We start from the raw sequence: 25,131 nt of genomic DNA on the forward strand, positions 1-25,131 counted from the left end.
ACAAAGCACATTACTTTAATTGTAAATAAAAACTTTCCTTTTATTATTTTCATAAAATAACATAAAAAGTAAAATATACTATAATGCAAAATCCCAGTTCAATATAACCAATTGTTTCTATGAAATAATTTAGACAGCATTTTGAAGTTATCCTAAATAGTTAACAAAACAAAACAACAACAAAAACATTTATTATTTTATTTATTTATTTACTAGAGGCCCAGTGCACGAAATTCATGCACTTGGGCGGGGGGCGTGTTCCTCAGCCCAGCCTGCACCCTCTCCAATCTGGGACCCCTTGGGGGATGTTATTACCTCTTTATTATATAGGATTAATCCTCACCTGAGGATATTTTTCCATTGATTTTTAGAGAGAGTGGGAGAGGGAAAGACAGAGAGAAACACTGATTGCTTGCTTCCTGTATGCACCATAACCAGGGCCTGGGCCGGGGAGGAGCCTACAACCATGTGACCAGAATCACACCTGGGACCCTTTGGTCTGCAGGCCAAAGCTCTATCCACTGAGCCAAACCGGCTAGAGCACAAAAACTTTTAAACAGGTTCACAAAGTTAAGATAAGGAGCAATATACATTATACAGTCTAATTTCAATGTCAGGTAACTATGAGCTAATTCTTGCATTAGAAAAAAAAAGGTTTTCTGAGTGAATAATGATAGCAATTACTAGACATTGTCCTTCAATGACAAATATTTATACTTGTGCTATTATTACCCTTCAAATAAAAGTCACCACTTTGAAAATACTTCTTGGATGTTAATCTAGGCAAAAGAAATAACTTAAAAACAAGAATCTACCCAAGAGATCATGTCTTCAGGATTTTGATTTTTCTTAAATTGTTACAAAACATATTCTTACACAAATATAATTTAAAAAATCTAGATTGTTTAAGCATTTTTGAAGCACTAACTTACATTTCCATTTAGATGTACTACACTGATAAATTTCTCCTAACAGAAACTTTTTCTTCTTGTATAATTTGATTTCCTACAATGAAAACATCCATGCAAGACTGAAATATTTATGTGTACATACAATATGATTGGCAGCTCTATAATTATGATAAGCTCCTTGGACCACAGTTTCTATGGCAACAGTTTAATGGTCCATTCTTACCTGCTTTCTGGTCATCCACTGTACTGAGTTTAGTCTCGTCAGCTACTGTTAAAAGGTAAATGTATAATGGTTAGCCCAGTTAGTCCCACAGCCCAACATGCTTCAACCATTCCCAGATCTTTTCAGTTATGTGATAATTCTTAGGTAATATTTCATGCAAATAATATGAAAACTCAAGCAAATATATATATAATCAAAAGGGCGGGGGGAAGCAGTGTCTCCATGCAATATGCCAGTCATTTCATTTCACAGACATGTAATGTTATTTATGTTAGCATATCATAATTAGCCAAAGCAATGTATTGCCAAATTTTTCTTTTATGCATGTAAAATTTAATTAATTTAAATTAATGCTTTTAGTCTTGAAGTATAAAAAGCCACCAAGGAACAGCATAAATAAGTTACAGTTGATTAACAAAGGGTTTAAAAATCATTCAATCAGTTTACAGGCATGATTATTTTATTTATTTGTTTGTTTGTTTGTTTGTTTTGGTAGATTAGAATTTAAAAAGAGACACTACCTGATTGGTGTTTGATTGAATAACTATGGTTATTTTCCTGCTCTCATTTGCTTCAAATACTTTCTACAATAGTCTCTCAAATTATTATTCAATTAAATGCCTTTCTTATCAACACATGAGAGTTTCTATTAAATAAACCTTAAAGAATAGCATTAAAAGGAAAATATGAAGTACCCAAATTCTAGACATGGATTGAGATAATGATTTTTCTCCAAAACTTTTTTCTTTTAGTTCAGAATGCCAAAACCAAACAAATATTATTTCAATGAAATTGGTTTTAAACAGCCAGTGTTAAAACATTTCATTGCTTCAAATAAAGATACATGAATATATCTTTTCATGTATGATATGCACATGTGTTTGTTTCTTTTCTCATCAGAAAACATAAATATTAACATATTGCACATTATATAAACATGCCATTTATTAGAAATATTTTTATCTCAAACTCAGAGAAAAATTAATTTTTGCCAAATTATCACATTTCACATTTATTTTCTCTATTGCTCCAAGTAAACAACATGTATTTGGGACCATCAATTTTAATATGAAAGCATCTATTTAGATAAAGATTCATGGAGACTGTACTCACTACCTAAATCCATGCTTTTTGATTTTCGTGTTTTAACGATATCCAATTGACTGGCATCTGAAAATTGCTTTGTGCGTTTTTCTGACATACTCTGGCGTCCAAATCCTTCTCGTTGAAAAGCAAGAACTGGATCAACATCTGGACTCAAAGAGCTGGTGTGAAAAGAAAGAAAAACATAAACATATTTACTAAAAATAGAAGACATTCAATTTAGGAAAGTTCATATATACCTGTGTGTATGAGTGTGTACATATGTATATTCCTCAAAAATATTTAAACTAAATTATACAAATACAATACATTTTTTTAAAAAAACTGTGGCTGTATAGTAATAGGAAAATACAACATTAATTTACATTTAGTAATTCTTTCTCCATGTGAGTTCTCTCCTCTTCTACTTCCCTCTGACATTTTCCTCAACTTGACAATACATTATTATTTTTAAGTGGTTATCAAAAATAAGCCTTATATCTTTTAGACATTAAAATGATTGAAAATTTCAGGAAACTTTTCATATATTAATACAAATATTGGCAGCAAACAAGTAACTATATAAATTGAAAATGAATAGAAGTTTTAAAAAAGATATATGTATTCTGGTCTTCTTATATATCCTTTATCTGGGGTTACAGAAAAGGAAAAAAAAGCACCTTATGGCATGTAGTTTCATAAAGATGTAGTTTCTCTGCAATACTTAATCAAACTGAGAAGGTCAACTCAACAATCTTTATTAGAACCTATTCTGATTAAGGCATCCTGCTGGGTACAAAAGTTAAAAGATCTCTGATCTCGCCTCGCCAGCGTGGCTCAGTGGTTGAGTGTTGACCTATGAACCAGGAGGTCATGGTTCGATTCGCAGTCAGGGCACATGCCCGGCTTGCAGGCTCGACCAGTGTGGGGCATGCAGGAGGCAGCTGATCAGTGATTCTGTCTCATCATTGATATTTCAATCTCTCTCTCTCCCTTCCTCTCTGAAATCAATAAAAATATATTTTTTTAAAAAAGAAAAATATCTCTGATCTCTGAGTTCCTAAGAAAAATACCAAACCAGAAGTATATAGCAGAAGCTGTGGCTGCATAGATGAGAGAATAAACAGTATTTGAGGAAGTCAGGAAAAGCATGACTTAGACTAGATGATATTTGATATGGTCATACCAATACAGTGGCTGAAGCAGAGATGATGAAGTATATGGCAAACCATTGGAACAGGATACAGTTTGATGTGTTTTCCCAATGGAAGTGGCAGGGATGATAGGAAATCACTCCTATTTGTAAAAACGTGTAAAGACTTTAAAAAGCATCTCAGGTTTTCTGAGCACAGCACATACAATGAAAATCATTTTCCTCTGGATACACCGAGAAAATAAATAGCTTTCCTATGTCAGTGCTGTGCCACCTTACCTATCTGACCAAGTAGCAGAATGTACCTCCCCAGTTAACTAATCTACTGGAATGTGAGGGGGTCACTTCCACTATGTCAGCTGGGTTTATGACAACCTTCCTTATGCTCCTGACAGAAGCAAGCTTCACGAGCCTTTTTTGAGAATTATCCTCCATATTGGGAAAAGGATAGTGATCTAGTTTGGATATGTATCAGAAATTAAGTTACAACTTACTGAGCATAAAATAACTGGCTCTTACAGAGTAGCTAAACCAAAACTGATGAAAAGGAAGACATCAAGGAAAATGCTCTGATGTCAGGCTAAGTGAACTGAAATGTATTGCCCACATGTGAGAATACTAGTTGCTTCATCCATCTCACAAGGCCCATGAAAGAATTCAATGACATAGGTGAAAGCCCTTTGTAAACTGCAAAACGCTATACAAAATAACTTATTATTGCCCAACAAAGACTTTCTCAAATTATAAAGATAATAGAAAATATGATAATAGAAATAGGATCCTTAAAAACCACACAAAGGAATACTCTTTCTCAATCTTTTCCACCAAATACAAAGCAGGCCCCTAGAATGAGGCAAGGTAAGTGCCTAGGGCTCTGAATTTAAGGCAGCACTCAATCTCAGGGCCATGCAAGTTTAGGGTTGGAACCTGCGAGTGAGTGCCTCCTTACATTTTGAACCCTGGGCAACTACCTTGCCTCACCCTAGTCCTGGCCCAGGTACTGGAAAAGGACATACCCACAGAGACTGGGAGGTGAGCCCAAGGCAATAACAATGTATTTTTGTTTTTGTTTTGTAAAACACCATCATATATATGCCCTAATGAAGTTATTTTGTTTACATTCTACACTATCTCTTTCCATTTTTAACATATCATATTTTCCTATAAAACTTTGAATAAATTTTTTTATCTTGAAGCCTTATGTGCCCATTCACATCCAAGGATGCTTACAGGCAGCTGATATTTGAACAACACTGGGGTTACTGGAGCCAACCCACCTCCCCTCCCCCACCTAGCAGTCAAACATCCATATGTAATTTTTGAATCCCCCAAAACTTAAGTTGTCCCTCAGTATTCATAAAGATTGGTTCCAGGACCCTCCACAAGTACCAAAAATCCACGGATACTCAACTTCTCAATATAAAATGGTGTACAGCAATCATATTGTCAGCCCTCCATATCTGCAGACTCCCGATCACAGATGGAAAACAGTACAATATTTATTGAAAAAAAACAACAACTATGTTAAGTGGACCCATGATGTTCAAGGGTCAACTGTACTGTGTATGTAGGTATGTACAGCAATAGTGAGCATTAGATATATAATTGTATATTATTTATGCATATTTCATAAATTTATATGCTTGCATGTTATGCTTACATAGTAGTATTCTGATACTACTATGCTTACAATTTCCAGAGCACATACATCCCAACTTAATTACACAGTCCTAGAAGTGAAAAATTAAAACCCATATGATAATTAAAATCCAATCAGTAATGAAAAACTCTAAATAGTACATTTTCAATAAAATTACTTTTTATATGTTGAAAGTTGATCTCTTCAACCATTCTGCATATGTTTGTCTGTTTTAGTATCATGTGGAATATTTTAAAACCTGAACTCCAATAAGGTATCAAATTGGTGAACAGAATGAATTTGAAATACAATTTCAATAAAATTACTAGTAAAAAATTTTTCAAAGAAATACAAATTGTTATTGCTAATGTTATTTGAAAACTACATATTATCATATTTCATAAACTAATTTTATATCCTCTAAAGTTATGTTGTCATTAAAATTAGAATGTCCTGTTTTCCCCATAAACCATTGTTAATGTTCCCTAAATCAACTAATGGATTGAAAAAAGTATATTCTATTAGTTAACAAATTAAAATTTTAGCCATTTGACATATTTATCCTTCCAGTACAGTGAACTGTAAACACACACAATTTAAAATGTCAAATGAGTTGGTGAATTAATGAGTCTTAATATAACTAAATATTCTTAAACCATGACATATTAATTCTTCCCTATCAATAGACCCATTTAACTACTTTCAGACACAATAAACAGTACAGTAGAATACCTAACAAGTTAGATTTCAGGACTAACAGCTGACTCTTTAAAGAATGTAACCATATCCTGACCCCCAATGTTATTAAAATTCCAGTTATTAATCCTGTCTTATTTCCCTTTTGTTTTCATAACATTTTCATCAAGGATTAGGGAGATATTGTCTGGCTGAAAAGCTTACATTTTCTGCTGTGATTCAGAACAGCTGCCATTCTTGTTTAGATAACCCTTTATTCATATTGTTTTCCTTGCCCCACTTTCCCCACAGAAAAATCATACAAGTCCTTGCCATTTCAGGAATCCCTTTAGGGAAGATAATGCCACAGTTAATCCCTGCTAGTTATTTATTTACTTTCACCAACACAAAGCCCACCATGGATCTATTCCTCTGCCACCTTCACAATTTCTCATCATGGTGGAGATTCAAAGGCTTTTGTCCCTAAGATGAATGCTTTTCCCTGTTGTTGCTCTCACTTCAGAAAGATAAAATCTGCAGCAGCAAATGTAAAGGCATCTGTGGAGTTCAAATGGGAGTTTACTTTACACTGGATCTTCCCCTCCAAGTTGAACCAAAAAACACATTCAGGTAAGTTATTATCATGGGGGCTCGATTCGAGGTCTATTTTTATTGATTTTTTTTTTCTTTAAAGAGAGGAAGGGAGAGGGATAGGAGAGACAGAAACATCAATGATGAGAATCATTGATCAGCTGCCTCCTGCATGCCCCCTACTGGGAATCCAGACAGCAACCTGGGCATGTGCCCTGATGGAGGAATTGAACCAGCAACCTCTTGGTTGATGCTCAGCAGCTGAGACACACGGGCTGGGGTGGAGGTCTGTTTTTAAATCCTGTGTTTCAATAAGAGGAGGGGAGGGGAGGGGAGGGGAGGGGAAGGGAGGGGAGGGGAGGGGAGGGGAGGGGAGGGGAGAGAGAAAGAAGAAGAAGAAGTAGAAGAAGAAGAAGAAGAAGAAGGAGGAGGAGGAGGAGGAGGAGGAGGAGGAGGAGGAGGAGGAGAGGAGGAGAGGAGGAAGAGGAGGAGGAGGAGGAGGAGGAGGAGGAGGAGGAGGGAAGGGGAGGGGAGGAGAAGGAAAAAAGATAGATAACGGACTTTTCAAGGGTGCAAATATAAGGTGAGATTGTTCTCAAAGAACACTGACCCACGGAGAACTAACCCATGACCCGGCTGTGTTTTCATGAGCTCATGAGAGGAATGGGGGAAGAGGACTGTGGGGGTCGTTCATTTTGTTAAGGTCATCACTAAAATGTTAACACAAATAAATGCCAGTCACCAGGACTCCTCCTATCTAATATTTAATGTTGATGCAAGTCTGAGGAAGAGGAGGAAACAGAAATGGTTAAGTGGTGAAGGAACGATACTATAATATTAAAATATAATTTTGCTGATGTATTCCATAAAGATCCCAGAGAAAGGGCAATGAGAAAATTCTGGTATAATGCTTCATACAGTTTGTGTTAATTATCACTACAATCTTACAAGGTCATCGAGAAGCAGCACTTTCCTATTGTTTATTGATTTATATAATTGCTAGGCATGCAAATTAAAACCCAAATCCACATTCATGGACCACACATCCGCTCAATAATATCAAAAACTTACTTCAATTTTGAAAGATATAGGAGAAAAAAATAGCATCAGACTGCCCCAAAGTCACAATGCTACAAGCAAGATGGGGGACTGGATGAAAGAAGGTGAAGGGATTAGCCAAAAATATATATACATAGACACAGACAACAGTGGGAACAGCCAGAGGGAAGTGGGGGTGGAGGTGGGCAAAAGGTGGTGGGTGCACGATGCAGTGAGCAGATGATGTTTTATTGAGTTGTACACTTGAAACCTGTATGGTTTTGTAAACCAATGTCACAACAATAAATTCAATTAGAAAGAAAAATAAAAGCCCATGAAAAATAAATAGTATAGCTACAGCACTCTTAAAATAAATCTTCCCATTCTCAGAACATGTCAACTATTAATTTGGCCAAAGTCATCTAATTATGACAAATTTTGAGTTACTTTAGAGATTTGCTTAAAATTTATTTACTTAATAGAAAAACAATTCATCAAATTGACACTGATAAAAAATAATAAATAGTAAATTAACAAATGAATAGGGTTTTCTGGTTAGTGGTAGTTTTGTTACTATTTTGGCTAAATTATTATATAGCCCTGCAAAGGCTAAAACAATTGGGCAAGTTTATAGGCTTTGAGAAAATTTTTTATTAAAAGATTGATAATTAATAAGAATATTCAAACCATGAAAACAGAACACTGCTATAAAAAAAAAAAAGATTAACTGTGCTCAGTGATAGGGCTTTTAAAAACACAGATAAACTGTGACTGTAATTCACTAATGTCTTCTATTCCGTGGCGTGTGAACTTACCAGTCTGCTGAATCACTGATTGCAGCCTTAGCCCAGGGGCCATGGTCTGTTGTCACGAAGCCCACATCATCATGAGAGCTGGAAGATGACTGGTCGGAGAGATGTGGAGGAAGCACTGGTACCCTGTCATCTTCTATAATGACAGTATCATCTTGGGGCATATTCACTGTGGGGGACAGCTGGTATTTACCTGTCCAGTAAAAAAAAAAAAGAAATTCTAGACTTGTGTTAAGTGTTAATGTGCATTAATACTTTGCTACATCAGAAAAAAAAAAAAACCAACTAAATTTCCAAACATCTGTTCAACCTGATAGAACAAAATTTAATTAAGGCAATTTATTTTTCATAGATGAATGTCAAATGGAGACCTCAAGTTTATTCCTTCCTCTACCACCAGAGCTATGTAGCTTTGATCAGAGTACTCAATTTCTCTGGTTTTAAGTTTCATAAAGCCAGAGATGATCTCCAGAATGTCTTCTAATGTGAAAATGCTACATAGTTTCTACATTATGAAAGTCCTTTGAAATTTTTTACCAGGAAACTTAGAGGGAAGCCCTGCAGACTTACATCAACCATTCACCCATTCATTCATGTAGTAGGTATGTAAGAAAGACTTAATTTCTGCCCCTAAATTGTTCAAACCCTAGAGAAGGAGATAGACATTTAAAAGTTGATAACTGATTGGTGCTATGAGTGATGTGCCAAAAGTACTGTGCCATTCTCTAGTGCTGTTACTGCCTGGGTAACTAGAGACAGAGGATGCTCAGAATCTTAACAAAAGTTAACATCAGAGTTGGGTTTTGAATGATTAATAAGGTCTTTTTCATCGGCAGGATCATCATTCAATGCATGAAGCAGAAATGCCCATGGTGCATTCAAGTGATGCTTCAAAGATGAGCACATGCAGAATCAAGGCTTTGGGGGAAGATGGCACAATTGATCTTGAAAAGTAAAGATTTATCTGAGCCCTAGCTGGTTTGGCCCAGATAGAGCATAGACCTGAGGACCAAAGGGTCCTGGGTTCGATTCTGGTCAAGGGCAAATACCTTGGTTGCAGGCTCCTCCCCAGCATGGGCCCTGGTCAGGGCTCATGCAGGAGGCAACCATTCGATGTGTTTCTCTCACATAGATGTTTCTCTCTGTCTTTCCCTCTCCCTTCTACTCTCCCTAAAAATCAATGGGAAAATATCCTCAGGTAAGGATTAAAAAAAAAAAAAAGAATCTGACTGCCCAGGGATTTTCAGCCCAAGACAGGGGAGACTATAGTTTTGATTTATTCAATTAGGATATAGTGTTCTTGGTAAGGAAAGACCCAAAACTGTCTACACTGATCAGTTTTTTCAGGAAAATCTGCTCAGGTTTACAGATCAGCATGACAGGTATTTACATTTCTTAGGATAAAATTATGATTCCAGGCCCTAAATCCTTAAAGATAAAGCTAGGGTCCAAATGATGCCATTTTCTTCCCCAAAATGCCTACTGTTCTTCTGGCTAACTACCAAAACCCTGTGCCATAATTATGAGAAAGAACTGTGAACCAAGCTTTGATACACATGAATACTTTGTGGGAGGCCATGCACACAGAAATCTGTAGCATGGATGATATGGACCCACTGGCCTGGCTTTTCCAACAAAGCAAGGAAAATAGACAATTTCCCTATCACCTTACAAGAGAATGAGAAAACTCTCATTTTAACTCCAATGTCCAAATCTGTTAAATCAGCTATACTAGTTCTTATTACCATTAAAAGTGATTAGCCACCATTTTACAGAGAGTACACTTTTCCTGAATTATAAAGCATTGCTTAAAATAGCACAAGAGCAATGTGTAGAAATTCTATTAACATTTTAACATTGATCTTACGATTTAAATTTTAAAGTAAATGATAATTTTTGTTTTAACAGTATTATGGAAAGTTTGGGATGACAAATATATGATCTTTAAGGATTTCTAAAATATAAATGATACTGGACATTTCAACAAAGGTGCAAAAATTAAATCACATATACATCTTTTCAGGATAACCCACAAAAGCAACCTTGCTAGAAATTTCAGATGCATTCATTATTTAGCATAAACTACCCTATTATAGAAATACTACATGTTCACTAAAAGTTCTACTCGGCATTTTATTAAGAAAAACACTCTACTTTGATTTGAAATGCATTCATTTTGACAAACTATAAAAACTAGCAACCTCTTATGAATACTCATAATAAAAATGTAAGTCATACTTAATTGTTTGCCTTTCCTGAATTCAAGTCACTCATTTATCCCCACTAGAGTTTTAGAATATTAGCAGAAAGACAGAAATCTGTTCAATAAAATATCATTCATAAATAAGGTCAGACAGTCTAGCACTATTCCCCAAAGAAATATTTCCTTCTCAAGACATACTTTTCCCCCCAAAAGTGTACAGAATGGCAAAACCTGAATTTTCCCTGACAGCTTGCCATTGACAAGGCATGTATCAAAGCATTAAATGCCAAAACCCCACACAGGCAAAATACATTGGAAGGAAATATTATGGTGTAATTACAGTACACTCATTTTTAACACAACTAAAACTCTTGGGTTTACACAATATATTCTGAGAGACAGCCTAATAAGCAATATGGAACACTGAATGGTTCTTCAGATGACAATCCTTTTTCATAAGATATTTTTAGTAGCAATATTGTACCTTAGTGATCCAAAAAATATACATAAATGAATGGCAAGAAATTTCCCTAATAGTGAGGTAAGAATTTGGCTATTTTGTCTCACCCATGATTCTGGAGGCTAATATCTTTAAAAATTTGAGAATTCATATTTTCCATCAATATTCTACTTTTTAACATGATTGCTAGGAATATAGTTTTAGACTCTGACTCCAGAAATATATTGGGGGTAATGGATGACTAAATTATCTAACTCCACATTGTACCAAACTCCACCTAGTCAATACCTCTTAATTACGCTTGCTGTACTTGGCACATCATAAATGTGAAACCTTTGAAGGATGACTTGAGAAGCCTTTGATCTATTTTTTGATGGATAAATATTCCCTTGTCCTCAACTAGTTAACTAACAACTACAAACTAAAATGTCAACCAGTCAATATCCTGAAGAGGAGGGAAACAATGAGATGCAGGATGATTGTTTACTAAACATTTATTCATTGGCACATTTACATAGAAGGCAATGCCATACATGATATTAAAAACATGAAATGAGGAAATTTTTTCCAGTGATTGACTCACAATAAAATATTAATGTTCCATTTTTCTATACTGAATTTCTAACAAGATGAAATAATATTAACATAATTATTTTTTTAAACTCACCACAAATGTGTGAAAATAAGATTAAATTCTAAAATGGATACAACAGATTTCAGTTTTACTTTAGATAGAAAAATTCTTCAGATTAAGACATTGTAAAAATTTAAGGTTCAATGCTCCCATGTCAGCTTGTAACTTTATGAAATGAATATATTGGTTAAATTAGCTATGCCTAGTACTGTTATTATTAATTAGTTAGGCTGGTCTAACAATTTGTAAAATATTTTTAAGGCTTTTAAAATAAAGAAATCCTATGCAGGCTCACTGCAGATTTCTTTGTGATGAAAGTTCAGGATGACTCTTTTAAAATGCACAATAGTGGAAAGTCAGCCAATACGAATGACGTTTGGAGACATCTTGCCTTTGGTGGCAAATATGGCTGACCCCATCAAAAGCTAGGGAGATGGAACAGGTTTGAGTAATGTGGGACTCATGACTCACAAAAATATACATCGTCATTTTGGTTCAGTAGCACAGAAACTTTGCAGCTTGTCACTTAATTTCTTTGGTCTATAATTCCTTGAACAGAACATAAGGATGTTGGACTTCATGATTTCTAACATTGTTTTAAAAGATTAACTTCTTTGATGTTTAAATCACAGTGGTTGCCAAAATGGAATAGATTTTAGAGACTGTCTAATGCTTTTTGCTTAAAGATGTGAGTACTTATAAATTGATGGGAATAAAGAATGAATGTCACAAATTGTGTGATCTCAGTATTCCCCAGAAAATAAATAAAAACAAAATAAAAATCACAATGGTATCTTGGGATTTCATTCCTTTATTTGTTAATTGGGAAAGTGTAGCTGATGACATCTAACATCCTTCCATTTCTAACAATTCTACCTTTTTAAATCTATTTTTAGTAACTTCTTTCCTAGGATATGTTCCCATAGATATGAGTCAGAAAGTCTCAAAGCTTATTCTGGTCTAGAGTCAGGCCTACGTGAGAAATATTTTATGTGAAAATTAACCCTGTTTGCATAAAATAAATCATTTCTTAATGTAGTCAGCTGGAATTTCAATACCAAGTTCTAACTGAATCATAATTGATCATGAAGTAAATACCATCACCTCCACTGGTGTCTAACAGGAGTTAATCTAAAAGCATAGGAGACAAGCATTTACTAAGCAAGATCTGAGGAATTTCCATGTACCTAGATACTATGCAAATCAACAAATTCTATTGGAGATTAATAGAAATTGGTGGAGATGAATAGAAATTCAGTGCTCTAATATTTTATATTTGGTATCCTGTTTTGGTGTTTTGTTGTAAGGTAACATCTTTTGCAAGATTTCTAACTTTAAGGGGAACTGACTTAAAGTGGATTTGTGGCCAAACCGGTTTGGCTCAGTGGATAGAGCATCGGCCTGCAGACTGAAAGGTCCCAGGTTCGATTCCGGTCAGGGGCATGTACCTTGGTTGCGGGCACATCCCCAGTGGGGGGGTGTGCAGGAGGCAGCTGGTCGATGTTTCTCTCTCATCGATGTTTCTGACTCTCTGTCCCTCTCCCTTCCTCTCTGTAAAAAGTCAGTGAAAAATATTTTTAAAAAAAAAAGTGTATTTGTGTTTTAGGGCCAATGATATTGAAATAGGGGCTGACAAAGACTGAGGAATTCTCAGATTTTCAAAACTAAAAATAAATCACATTAAGTACATGTATTTCTCAGGGTACAACTATATGGGATCCCTAGATTCCAGTACAACATGTAAAAATATGGTCTCAAGAAAATATCTAATCATTCAACATCAATTGGCCTATCATCTAATGTAAAGAGTCTGTCACCCCCCAGCCCAAAGGGCATACACAGTATGTCACAAAGCACAGAGCTGGGAGGGAAGTTACTACCTTGGGGGAAGCATATAGAGTTTTAAAAGTCCATTACATCTCTAGCAGAGGGAAGGAAAAACAACTCCAATGATAATGCAAAAGTAAGCAAACTAATGAATCCATAGCTAACAAAATCAGGGCAACACACTATAATGAAAATGAAGGAATCCTCAACCCAAATATACAGCATTTCAAAAGGTTACTAGGTGAATTTTGTTTGGTTTTTGGTTTGTATTCTAGTTTAGTTTTTCGCCTTCCTCTGAAGCATCAGGGATTGGAGGCAGGACGCTGGTTACAGGAACTGGTGGACCAATGGTCTGATTCAGTATGGCAAGTCCTATGTTCCTATAATAGAGGGGAAATTACAGCATATCACTTTGTATGCACACAGATCCAGGCACACATGCACTCTCTCTCTCAAGGGGTCTGAACTTTTATCAATAAAAAAGTATTTAGCAAAGATAAAGTTTTATACCAAATCCAAGAAAGTATGGAAAATCCAACAGCAGTGATAAATGTGATAATTACATGAGATACCTGTCACCTAAAAGGTGCACAATATCTTTACCATCTTCCTCTGCTTTCACTTATGCCAACCATGGAAAAGGAAGAATGGTGACAAAATAAAACTACAGTTGGCATGTCTAAATTCTATTTGTAACAAAATAAATGAGAATTTAGCAATTTTTCTAAACTAGAAAGCTAGAGGAATTAGAGAAAGAAAAACAGAAAATTCTAGCAGTCATGTTTATGTATTTTTCCTATCATGCAGCAGAAAGTTCTTTGAAGGCACAGATTGTTTATATTCATCTTTGTATCTATAACAAAAGTGTATATACAATGTCTTGCCAATAAACATCCACTGATGAATGAAGTAAATCCTTCTTCTAATGAAGCTTCACGATGGAAAATTTAAATGTACTAAATCTGTACTTAATGTACTCAAAATAGAGTAAAATTTAGGGTTTTACTTTATATTAGCAAAATATACCAGCAATAAAAGTGTTTTATGTCAGTTGCTATTTTAATCAAAACAGCTTACTATATTTTAAATTTGAAAACTCCCAAGGTAATACCAAGATGAGCAACTCAGTACATCCAACCAGTCCTGTGGCAAAATAAGTCTTTATTAACTGGGTCTGTTAGTAGAAGCTATACTGCTACAGAGCAAGTGTGCACAACCTCATTACCCACTGTGGGCCATGCATACAGCACAGTGTTGAATCTAAACAATGGATGCAAAAACCTTGTTTCAGAATATTAAAATGAAGGCTTTGAAAAAGTAGAGATGCAAGAAAAAAAATGGTACTCTCCGATTAAATGCAAACCAAATAAATGTGAATATCTTATATACACATACGTATTTTTCCTCTCACTCCGAACAGCGCTACTGCGAAGCCTCCTTGCCATAAATCACTAAATTTTGACCTTTTTAAAAACATGGCTTCATTTATTATCTCAAACAAGCTAAAAACACCTTGATCACTGGGAAACATTTCCATGGGATCCCTTTATTCTTCTTCCCACATCACAGGATCTAAAACTCATGTTAAAAAAGCAATGTATTGATTTACTCTCTTCACATGAACACTTCCTGAGTGATTATAATGAACCTGCCCTTTTCCTCTTGAAAACATGGCCCTCTTTTTCATTAATATTACATTAATAACCTCTGTGTGAACCAGTTAAAGCATAAAAATAAGATGTGATAAACAGCTTTACCTGACTCACCCATTATCCTACTGAGTGCAGCATTTCTTGTGGGGGATTCATCAAGCCTCTCAATCCCACTGTAGAGGGAATGGGAAATTCTTCGTTCTCTATCATCCAACACAGTTTCAATGGGCAGCTCAGGTGCTGAGGGGCTCCCAGGTGACTTCAGCTGTAGAGAAAGGGGACAGGGGAGAGTCAGGACTAGAGGCCTGTTAGTAGCATGGGGATATTATAACAACTTGCCCAAGGATTGCATCCAACGGGGTACCAAATAAACTATAACTTTTCACCATATACCATAATAATTTGTGATGGCAGCTCTGCCTAATGACCAACTTTCTGGGCCACTTTACACTGTGCCTCCCATTAAGTTCTGTCAGATTTCAACCACTAGAGGAAAAATATGTATATTAAAAGCTTTTTTAAAAAAACTTATCTTGTTGCTTATGTTTTTCAGTTTGACGGTTAGTATCTATTTAAAGTCAATTTGTAAAGATTTAATTCAAAGTTTTTCATAAGATGTTGCTTTGCACAAGGCATGCAATATCAGAATGGAAGCTGGAAAGTAAACTGATGTATAAGAATAAAAGAATATTTTCTGAAAGAATAATAAGGCTAAACTCCAAGGTACTTTGGGGACATAAAAACAAAAGCAAACGAAACTATTACACTTACAATCTGTGTGTGTGCTGGTAGAATTACTACTCATGCTATAAGACTTAAAGACCACTTGTCAGCTCATGTGTCTTGAACAATACACTGATCCTAAATTTCTTCTTCTAGACATTAGGAATAATCATCCTATTCTCTGATTGTAATCTTAAGCATGAGACAGTGAATAACTGAGAAAAGCACTTTAATAGTATACAAATAATATTCTAATAGGCAAAGATGTATATTTCACAAACATATACAATGTCCTAAATAAGCAAAACATATGAGTTAACTTCTATCACTATGAATAAAATTACATGTGGCATTCTTTAAAACAGCCGTGCCTTGTAAGTCATATTCCCCATAAAGATAATATGAATAAAAAACCTATGTTAGTAAGGCCTTGAAACAAATCTGCTTCAAGGAGGAACAAAGCACACTTAACTACACTCCTCCCAATGTGGGCTCTGAGGTTCACTCAGGGGACCAATATCTTAGGACGTTTTGGTGCTGGCTGCAGCCAGAGGCAGAAAGTGCTTGGGAGGCAGGGCAGCCAGCACAACACAGCAAAGCTGGAAGGAGACTGCATTTTCCAAACAGATGAAACCCCACTGTGGCAGTTCCGTTGCCTGAACAAATTATGATTTCTATAAGAAGATATCATCTGTTTAATATAAATGAGATATTTAATGAATTTCTGAATTGTAGACTTATCTCTCCCAGTCAGATAAGCAGTGGGGAGATTTAATGCATTGAAGGGTCAACACAATTACAATTGAGGCACGTCAAACTGCAGGAGAAAAATAAACTCACAGCGCCAGTGAATTAGACTCAATAAGGTTTAAATTGGGAAAAGAGCATTTGTTTTATTAGGTTTTTTTTTTTTTTTAAGTTGCAGATTACAACTGACAGCTTTTCTGAAAAGTAAATGAAATATTCAAGGTCTCTGATGTATAAGAATAAAAGAATATTTTCTGAAAGAATAATAAGGCTAAACTCCAAGGTACTTTGGGGACATAAAAACAAAAGCAAATGAAACAAATACCGAACATCTTTAAGAACAAGTACATTTGAATTTTTAAAATGAGCACATACATTAAAGAGACTTGCTATACAATAGGTGCTCTACACACAAGACCCACTTGCTTTGCAACAATTTATTTCATCATAAGACATCCTCAAGTTTGCTTAACAAGTATGTTTAATTAAACTATATAACTGCAGTTTTTTAGATGATAAAATCTTTATAAAGCTCATGAGAAAGTCCTAAATATACCAAGAGGCTACTTTAGAATTTTACAAAGTCAAATACAAATTAGATTTAAAAAAACTGTCCATGCGGGCTTTTTGAGAAAAACAGTAAGATGCCTGCTCAGATAGAACTTCCAACTTGACCACTTTCCTAGGAAAGAGGACACACCTCCCCTGCCTCACTAAGCATATCTAATTTGCATCTCAAAAGACAGATTTAAAGGGAGAAATCAATGAACTACTATATCAATATTTAACAGAAGATGCAATGCCTTTTTATTTCAAAAAAAAATACAAAAAACACAAAACAAAACCTGATTTCAAATCTTTTGATGATTTTGTGAGCGTACTGGAAGAAGTGTGGCACTCAGCTCTCAGGGGAGGAGGCAGAGCCAGGTGGCCCTGGGAGAGCAGTCCAGGCCTTTCTACAATTCAGGCTGTTCCCAGGCCCTTTCAGACTCCTTATATTAAAACTTTATCAAAATTAAGCTTAATTAGAAAAAAAGAGAAATAAACTACAATTTTCACTTTTTCATTTGTTGTTTAAAGTGCAAAAATGTTATTCAACCCAGCTTCATTCAGTACAGAGCTCCATCCCTACAAATGGGAAAGCTTTACACCTGCTGAAGACAAATAAGCTCCAGGTTGAAGCTAGATTAACATAATGAGTAGCAGTGTAAAGTGATGCTGTCTTTTCCTAAAGTAATGTGGAAATGTATATCACAGTTCAAAAAATACCTTATACATTTGACCAGGCCAGTTATTTCACTATCCTTACGAACTAATAAGCAAAGTGAATAATAAAGACTCAAGGGAGTCAATATTTCTCAGAACTTTATTTACAAAGGTATAAAAACTGGGAATGACCTCAAAATCTAAAAATAATATAAATAATATGCTCCTTAAAAAGATATTCAAATGATCATATATTGCTTTTATAATCAGAAAATAACAAATGATATTTAATAACAAAAAGCTGGATATTGTCCAATAAATATGCTTTTTTTTTTTTTTTGGTGCCCTTGACCAGAATCAAACCTGGGACCCTTCAGTCCACAAGCCGACGCTCTATCCACTGAGCCAAACCAGTCAGGGCAAATATGCTTTTCATTATATACTTGGCCTTCTCTTCTTACTAGGAAAAGTTAAAATCTTGGTTTCTTATATAAAACTAATACAATTTCTGTGGGGTTTAGTAAAATTTCATGTTGTTTAAAGTATGCATTAGCAGGTTGAATGATGTCTTTCACATTTAAAAAATGTATCCCACTATCTCAACTATAAACACTGAAAATCTGATATAGATATGGCCCTCACCCCTTTCCACAAATTTAGAAGTGGGTCCTACTTAGTACTTAGCATGATCTCATTATTCAATATTTCAGTCATCATGGACTTGACCTGTTATCCCCAATGCCTGGCACAGAGCACACACTGATTGAATAATGAGATGAATAAAGTTAATCTGAATTCAATGACTCAGAGATTCCTTAAAATGGTTAATAGAGATCTTACACACACTAGGCCACAAAGAAGTAGGCCTTTAAATTTGATGGAATTCTTTTAATTTGAAATTAAAAGAAACTGATCTAGATTTCAATTATACATTGAGAAAATACTCACATCCAAAGGATACGTGAACAGAAAAAAAATAGACAGGGTTTAGCTTTGGAGGACAGTGGCAGGACATTTAGGATCCAGATTCAGGTTCTGCTTTCATGCAGGACCACATGTAATTTCCTTTCAATCCACATGTGGACAACAGCAAGGATCAGAGAGGTGAAGGAATATCCCCAAGTTATTCTACCGGTATGTGGCAGACCCAGAGTGTAACTGACTCTGGGTGATAATATAGTCTGCGGTTGATGTGGCACAGTGGGTTGAGTGTTGTCCCATATACCAAGAGGACATCAGCTTGATTCCTGGTTGGGGCATATACCCAAGTTGCAGACTCAATCTCCAGGAGGGGTATGCAGGAGATATTTCTCTCTTCTCTCTTCTCTCTTCTCTCTTTCTCTCCGCCCCCCTCCCCCCCCCCCCCGCCACCCTCTCCCTCTAAAATCAATAAAAACATAAATAAAGTCTGTGCTTTCATTGTACACTACATCCCAATACAATCAGAATACAAATTGCCTGAACAACACATTCATAGTTAATTAGACACATTCACATGCATATGAGGAAGGAACACTAAATTACTTCATCAGTACTTTGGCCTTACAGCTATTAAATAAATAGTTTGACCTCTCCAGATTTATTCCTTAATACATAAAATGAAGAGAATCATAAATGATGTCTTACACCACTTTCCATTTTAATATACACTGAGTGGCCAGATTATTATGACCACCTGACCTTTGCAGGCAAATTAGCTATAATTTCACGCTGAAGTTGCTAGAGGGCCAGACCATTATAAATAGGGAAGCAGGTTGTTTACCATAATAGAAGTGATTTTTTTCTGAAGATCTGGGTAAACAATGCGATTTAACAACCTTTGAACGTGAGATATATATATTATATACACTAATAAAAGACAAACATGTAAATTGACTGTACATTTGCTATGCCTTAAGCCACGCCCACCAGCCAATCAGAGTGACTATATGCAAATTAACCCAACCAAGATGGCGGTCAGCAGCCACCGCGCTGGAGCCAGCAGGAGGCTTGGTTGCTCCAGTGATGGAGGAAGCCAAGCTTCCCACGGCTGGCTGTAGCCTCTGCAAAAGGCTACAACGTTTCAATTATAGAAGGTAAATAAATCCCAGAATAAAGAAAAAAAGAAAAAAAGGAGAGGCTGGGAGCTTCCATCGCCGGGGGGCTTGGCAAGCCTGAAAACGGCTCTCAGCCCCTCACCCAGACTGGCCAGGCACCCCAGTGAGGACCCCCCACCCTAAAGGGGGTGTGGCCAGCCTGAAAACAGCCATCAGCCCCTCACCCAGGCTGGCCAAACCTCCATGGGGTGAGGGTCCCCAATGGGGGGGGCTTGACCAGCCTGCGAACAGCCATCAGTCCCTCACCCAGACTGGCCAGGCACCCCAGTGGGGACCCCCACGCTGAAGGGGGTGTGACCAGCCTGCAAACACCCATCAGCCCCTCATCCAGGCTGGCCAGGCACCCCAGGGGGACCCCCACCCTGATCCGGGACACCCTTCAGGGCAAACCAGTCGGCCCCCACCCATGCACCAGGCCTCTATCCTATATAATAAAAGAGTAATATGCAAATTGACCCTAACAGCAAAACGACTAGGAATGACTGGTTGCTATGACACACACTGACCACCAGGGGGCAGACGCTGATTGTAGGAGCTGTCCCCTGGTTGTCTGTGCGCTCCCACAGGGGGAGCTCTGCTTAGCCACAAGCCAGGCTGATGGCTGCCAGCACAGCAGTGGTGGTGGGAGCCTCTCCCGCCTCCTCAGCAGCACTAAGGATGTCCGACTGCAGCTTAGGTCTGCTCCCTGCTGGTAAGTGGACATCCCCCGAGGGCTGCCGGGCTGCCAGAGGGATGTCTGACTGCCAGCTTGGACCCAATCCCCCAGGGAGCGGGCCTAAGCTAGCAGGTGGACATCCTCCAAGGGGTCCTAGACTGCAAGAGGGCACAGACCAGGCTGAAGGACCCCCCCAAGTGCACAAATTTTTGTGCACCGGGCCTCTAGTACTTTCAAATTCTAAGAGGATTAAACCTAGAGAGAGAATTCATTTGAAAACAGTGCTTGACACAACTAAATCCTTCAGTATGGGGTCTAAGACAAAAGTTCACCTACTCATATTCTTTGTTGGTACTAAGACAAGACTTTTTATAAAATCATGTCTTGCTCAGCTGGTGTGACTTGGTGATTGAGCATTGATGCATTAACCAAGAGGTCGCTGGTTCAATTCCCAGTCATGGCTCGAAGCCCAGTTGGGGGAGCTTGCAGAAGGCAGCCTATCAGTGATTCTCTTTCCTCATGATGTTTCTATCTCTCTCAAATCAATAAAAATATATATTTTTAAAAAGAGATCATGTCTAACAGAAATATAATGAAATGACTAAAAGCTATGTTAACAATAATCTCTACAAATATTAATTTCCTTAGAGCATTAAAAAGCATAATTGTGGAGAGAGACAAAATGGCGGTGGAATAAAGGGACGTGTTCCAAGTCTTGTCCCGGAGCAGACACAATGAACAACTAAATCGAATAACATCCACCCCAAATTGGCAAAGTAGACACAGCTGGTGAGACAATTCGCAGACGGGAAAGGAAAAGGACGCCTGGAGAACAGTAAAATCAGGGATATGGGCTGCAGAGAACTGCGAGACCTCGGAGCTCAGAGGGTCAGACAGAAACCGCATGGCACCGAGGCCATATCTCTTGGGACAGGCAGAGCATCTGACTATGGAAAGGAGGTCAACAGGACTGCTGGCAGCAGGGGATTCTAGATCTGGGTCCAAAGCCATGAAAGACTGAGCCCAGAGGGGGCTTCCCAGGCCACGCTCTGCCAGTGGAAGAGGGGCTCACAGAGGCGCAGCTCTTTCCCCTTTTTGATCTTTGCTTTTGTTCACTGAACCTACTTCATAGGACCTTTCAAATACAGACACTCCCGTGGCTGAGGTGCAGGTGGAGGTGCAGACTTGTGGAGTCTGGGAAGAGGCCAGGGAGAGGAGAGGGTCAGGAAGAGGTGGCTGCAAGTCTGGCGCTGAGTCATATCTGACATACTGGACCGAGGCAGCCGTTTTCTCCTGAGGAGATAGCCCCTCCCTGCAGTCTCCAGGCAACCAATACAGCCTCACCCAGACTACACCCTGAGTGGCACAAAGGATACCAAAAAAATCTGAATAGTTCCTGAGAGCCCACAGGGAATGGCCTAAAGAGAGGCCTTCAGTCCCAGCAACAGGAAACTGAGAAGCGGCAGACAATACAGAAGAGTGGGATCTTAAACCAGCCCTCATTTTTATTTTAATTTAATTTTATTATTATTTTGTTTATCTCTTTTTATTTTCCTTTTTTTGTTTGTTTATTTTCTATTTCTTTTCACATTATTTTTGTCATCATTCTATTTTTTTATTTTACCCTGCTTTTTAAAAAAAATTTTAAATTTTTTAAATTTCTTTTTTCCTCTCTTTCTCTTTCTTCTTATCCACTAATCCTCTTCCTACTCCCACTATACTGAACTGAGGTCCTCCCCATATTCATCAAATTCCTTAAACTTACTTTCTGTATATAAGATTCTGCCACCATCCTCTTTACTGGGTATTTGGTATTTGTATGTTTTGGTTTATCTGTTTGTTCTCTGGTGTTTTTTCCCCACATATATGTTTTTTTTCCTTTTTCCTCATTTCCTTTTCTCTCATACCATTTTTTTCTCTCTGCTATATCATCTGTGCTCTCTTTTCTCTCCCCTAATTCTCTTTTCTCTGGTGGTCACTTACATTGAGGCTATCGGTGTCGTAAGTACATTCGTGTTTTGTTCCCTTTTGTGATGTGTCTTGTCGAGGTGAATTTTATCCTGTTTGGCCAATGTGATAGAGAGTGAGCCACATAACTACTCACCTGGAGAGGAGACTACATCCAGGAACGGGTCAGTAACACTCTGGTGCTGCATCACATATAGAAATTTTTTGATATTTGCAACCATAGTAAAACAAAGATTTATATTTTTGATATTTATTTTATATATTTAAATGCCATTTAACAAAGAAAAATCAACCAAAAAAATGAGTTCGCGTGTCACCTCTGACACGCATGTCAAAGGTTCGCCATCACTGCTCTAGACCCAACTACAGAGGCAGGAAGAGGGCAGCAGTGAGGGAGAGAGCATGAGTAAGTGAAAGAGCAAAAGAGGAGTGTGTGTACATGTGGGGTGTGTGTGTGTGTGTGTGTGTGTGTGTGTGTGTCACAGTTAGATCCCACAGGACCTTTGGGGGCAGGCTGACTGGGCTCGCCTAACCAGGCAGCCTCTGTTCCCACTGCAAACAGTCCCCAAGCAGCCAGGTCTTCCACAGGGGCCACAACTTTTTGAAGGGGAGAGCTTCTGTGACTGGGATCTCAGCCTCATCACCACCCAGGGTGCCCTCAGATGACATTCAGGACTCTACAGCTACCTCCGCCAGGTACCTGCTACCTCAGCTGTGGTCTCACGGTCACTGTGACTCCAGTGACCATGGGGGCAGGCTCCTGTGACTTCCTAAGTGTACTCCCCTCTGGCCAGCCCAACACTTTATCGCAGGGCACCGCGACTGTGCTAGCAGCAGCCACGTGAGCAGCCCGCCCCGGTCTGAAGAGCAGCCTCCTCACGTGGCCTGCCCTTGTCTGAGGAGCAACAGCCTGCAAGCAGCCCACCCCAGTCTGAGGAGCAGTAGTCTCACAAGCAGCCTGCCCCTGTTCAAGGGGCAGCAACTGCACAAGCAGCCTGGCCCCGCCAGCCAGAGGAGCCAACACTGCTGCGAGCAGTGCTCACAAGAGGAGCTGCCAACAACTGAGGAGCAGCCGCTGCTGCTACGGCTCAAGGAACAGCTGCCACACGAGGAGTAGCCCCTGGACGACTCGACACCTAGATCCTTCAGTGAGAGCAAAAATGGGGAGACAAAGAAACCTCCAAAGGAAAGAAAAGTAGAAATCACCAGAAAAGCCGCTAAGTGAAATGGAAGCATGCAATATGTCAGAAAAAGAATTCAGAATAAGGGTCATACAGTTCATAAACCGGATGGACGAAAAAATCAACAACTTATGTAAGAATCAATAAGAAATAAAGAGTGGCCCTAACTGGTTTGGCTTCGTGGATACAGTGTCGGCCTGTGGACTGAAGGGTCCTGGGTTCGATTCCAGTAAAGGGCATGTACATTGGTTGCGGGCACATCCCCAGTACGGGGTGTGCAGGAAGCAGCTGACTTGATGTTTCTCTCTCATCGATGTTTCTAACTCTCTGTCCCTCTCCCTTCCTCTCTGAATAAATCAATAAAAATATTTTTTTTTTAAAGAAATGAAGAGTGATATAGCTGCAATAAAAAACACCATGGAAAATTCCAACAGTAGACTAGGAGAAGCAGAGGACCAAATTATCAAATTAGAAGACAGGAAAGCAAAACACACCCAAACTGAACTGCAATTGGAGAAAAAAATTAAAAGCCAGGAGGGGAGTCTAAGGGAACTGTGGGCCAACATGAAACGAAGCAATATATGACTAATAGGGGTGCCAGAATGACAGGAAGAGGCACAAGGGTTAGAAAACCTATTTGAAGAAATAATGTCGGAAAACTTCCCTGATGTAGGGAAGAAAAAAACAAAATCACACAAGCACAAAGAGTCCCAAACAAGATGAACCCGAAAAGACCTACACCAAGACACATCATAATTATGATGGTAAATGTTCAGGACAGAGATAATCTTAAAGGCTGCAAGAGAGAAAGAAAGTTACGTACAATGGATCTCCCATTAGATTATGAAATGATTTCTCAACAGAAACACATCAGGCCAGAAAGGAATGGAAGGAAATTTACAAAGTGATGCAAAGCAAGGGACTGAATCCAAGAATACTCTATCCAGCAAGGCTATCATTCAAAATTGAAGGGAAAATAAGGAGCTTCGCTGACAAAAAAAAAAAGGCTAAAGGAGTTTATAACTACCAAGCCAGCAATGCAAGAAATGTTAAAGGGAATGCTGTAAAAAGAAAAAAGAAAAAAGGAAGAAGGAACACAGACACAAAAAATAAAAATGGCTATAAAAAGCACCTATCAATAATAACTTTAAATGTAAATGGACTAAATGCTCCAATCAAAAGACATCGAGTGGCTGAATGGATAAAAATACATGACCCACATATATACTGTCTACAAGAGACACACCTCAGAACAAGGGACTCACACAGACTGAAAGTGAAGGGATGGAAAAATATCTTTCAGGCAAATGAAAATGAAAAAAAAAAAAAAGCTGGGGTAGCAATACTTGTATCTGACAAAACAGACCTCAAAGTGAAGGCCATAACAACAGATGAGGAAGGCTACTTCATAATACTAAAAGGATCAATACAACAAGAGGATATAACCCTGGTAAACATATATGCAAACAATGGAGGAGCACACAAATACATAAAAAAAAAAAAACTCCTGGAAGATATCAAGGGAGAAATGGACAACAATACAATTATAGTAGGGGACTTTAATACCCCACTGACATCACTGGATAAATCCTCTAGACAAAATCAGAAAAGAAACAGCAATCCTAAATGACTAGATCCGATGGACTTAACTGAC

General features: G+C 37.8%; 1 protein-coding gene across 23 annotated transcripts in view; it reads right to left on the reverse strand.

The window, feature by feature from the left end:
* The window catches only part of PARD3 (par-3 family cell polarity regulator), a 798,768-nt gene that overhangs the window by 276,934 nt on the left and 496,703 nt on the right, over nt 1-25,131 (reverse strand). For 7 of the 23 annotated variants that reach the window (XM_070429321.1, XM_070429369.1, XM_070429295.1 and 4 more), the window contains 4 exons: nt 15,007-15,166; nt 8,129-8,318; nt 2,248-2,399; nt 1,135-1,179 (listed from right to left, as the gene is read on the reverse strand). In XM_070429321.1, coding sequence (XP_070285422.1) covers nt 1,135-1,179; nt 2,248-2,399; nt 8,129-8,318; nt 15,007-15,166 — 547 coding nt within the window. The remainder of the gene's footprint in view (nt 1-1,134; nt 1,180-2,247; nt 2,400-8,128; nt 8,319-15,006; nt 15,167-25,131) is intronic. The other 16 variants (XM_070429362.1, XM_070429414.1, XM_070429311.1 and 13 more) reach the window with 8 other exon arrangements.

The sequence above is a fragment of the Myotis yumanensis genome, unplaced genomic scaffold, assembly GCF_028538775.1.
Source record: "Myotis yumanensis isolate MYYU_CA2020_CCGP unplaced genomic scaffold, mMyoYum1.0.hap1 SCAF_1, whole genome shotgun sequence".
Lineage (NCBI taxonomy): Eukaryota > Metazoa > Chordata > Mammalia > Chiroptera > Vespertilionidae > Myotis > Myotis yumanensis.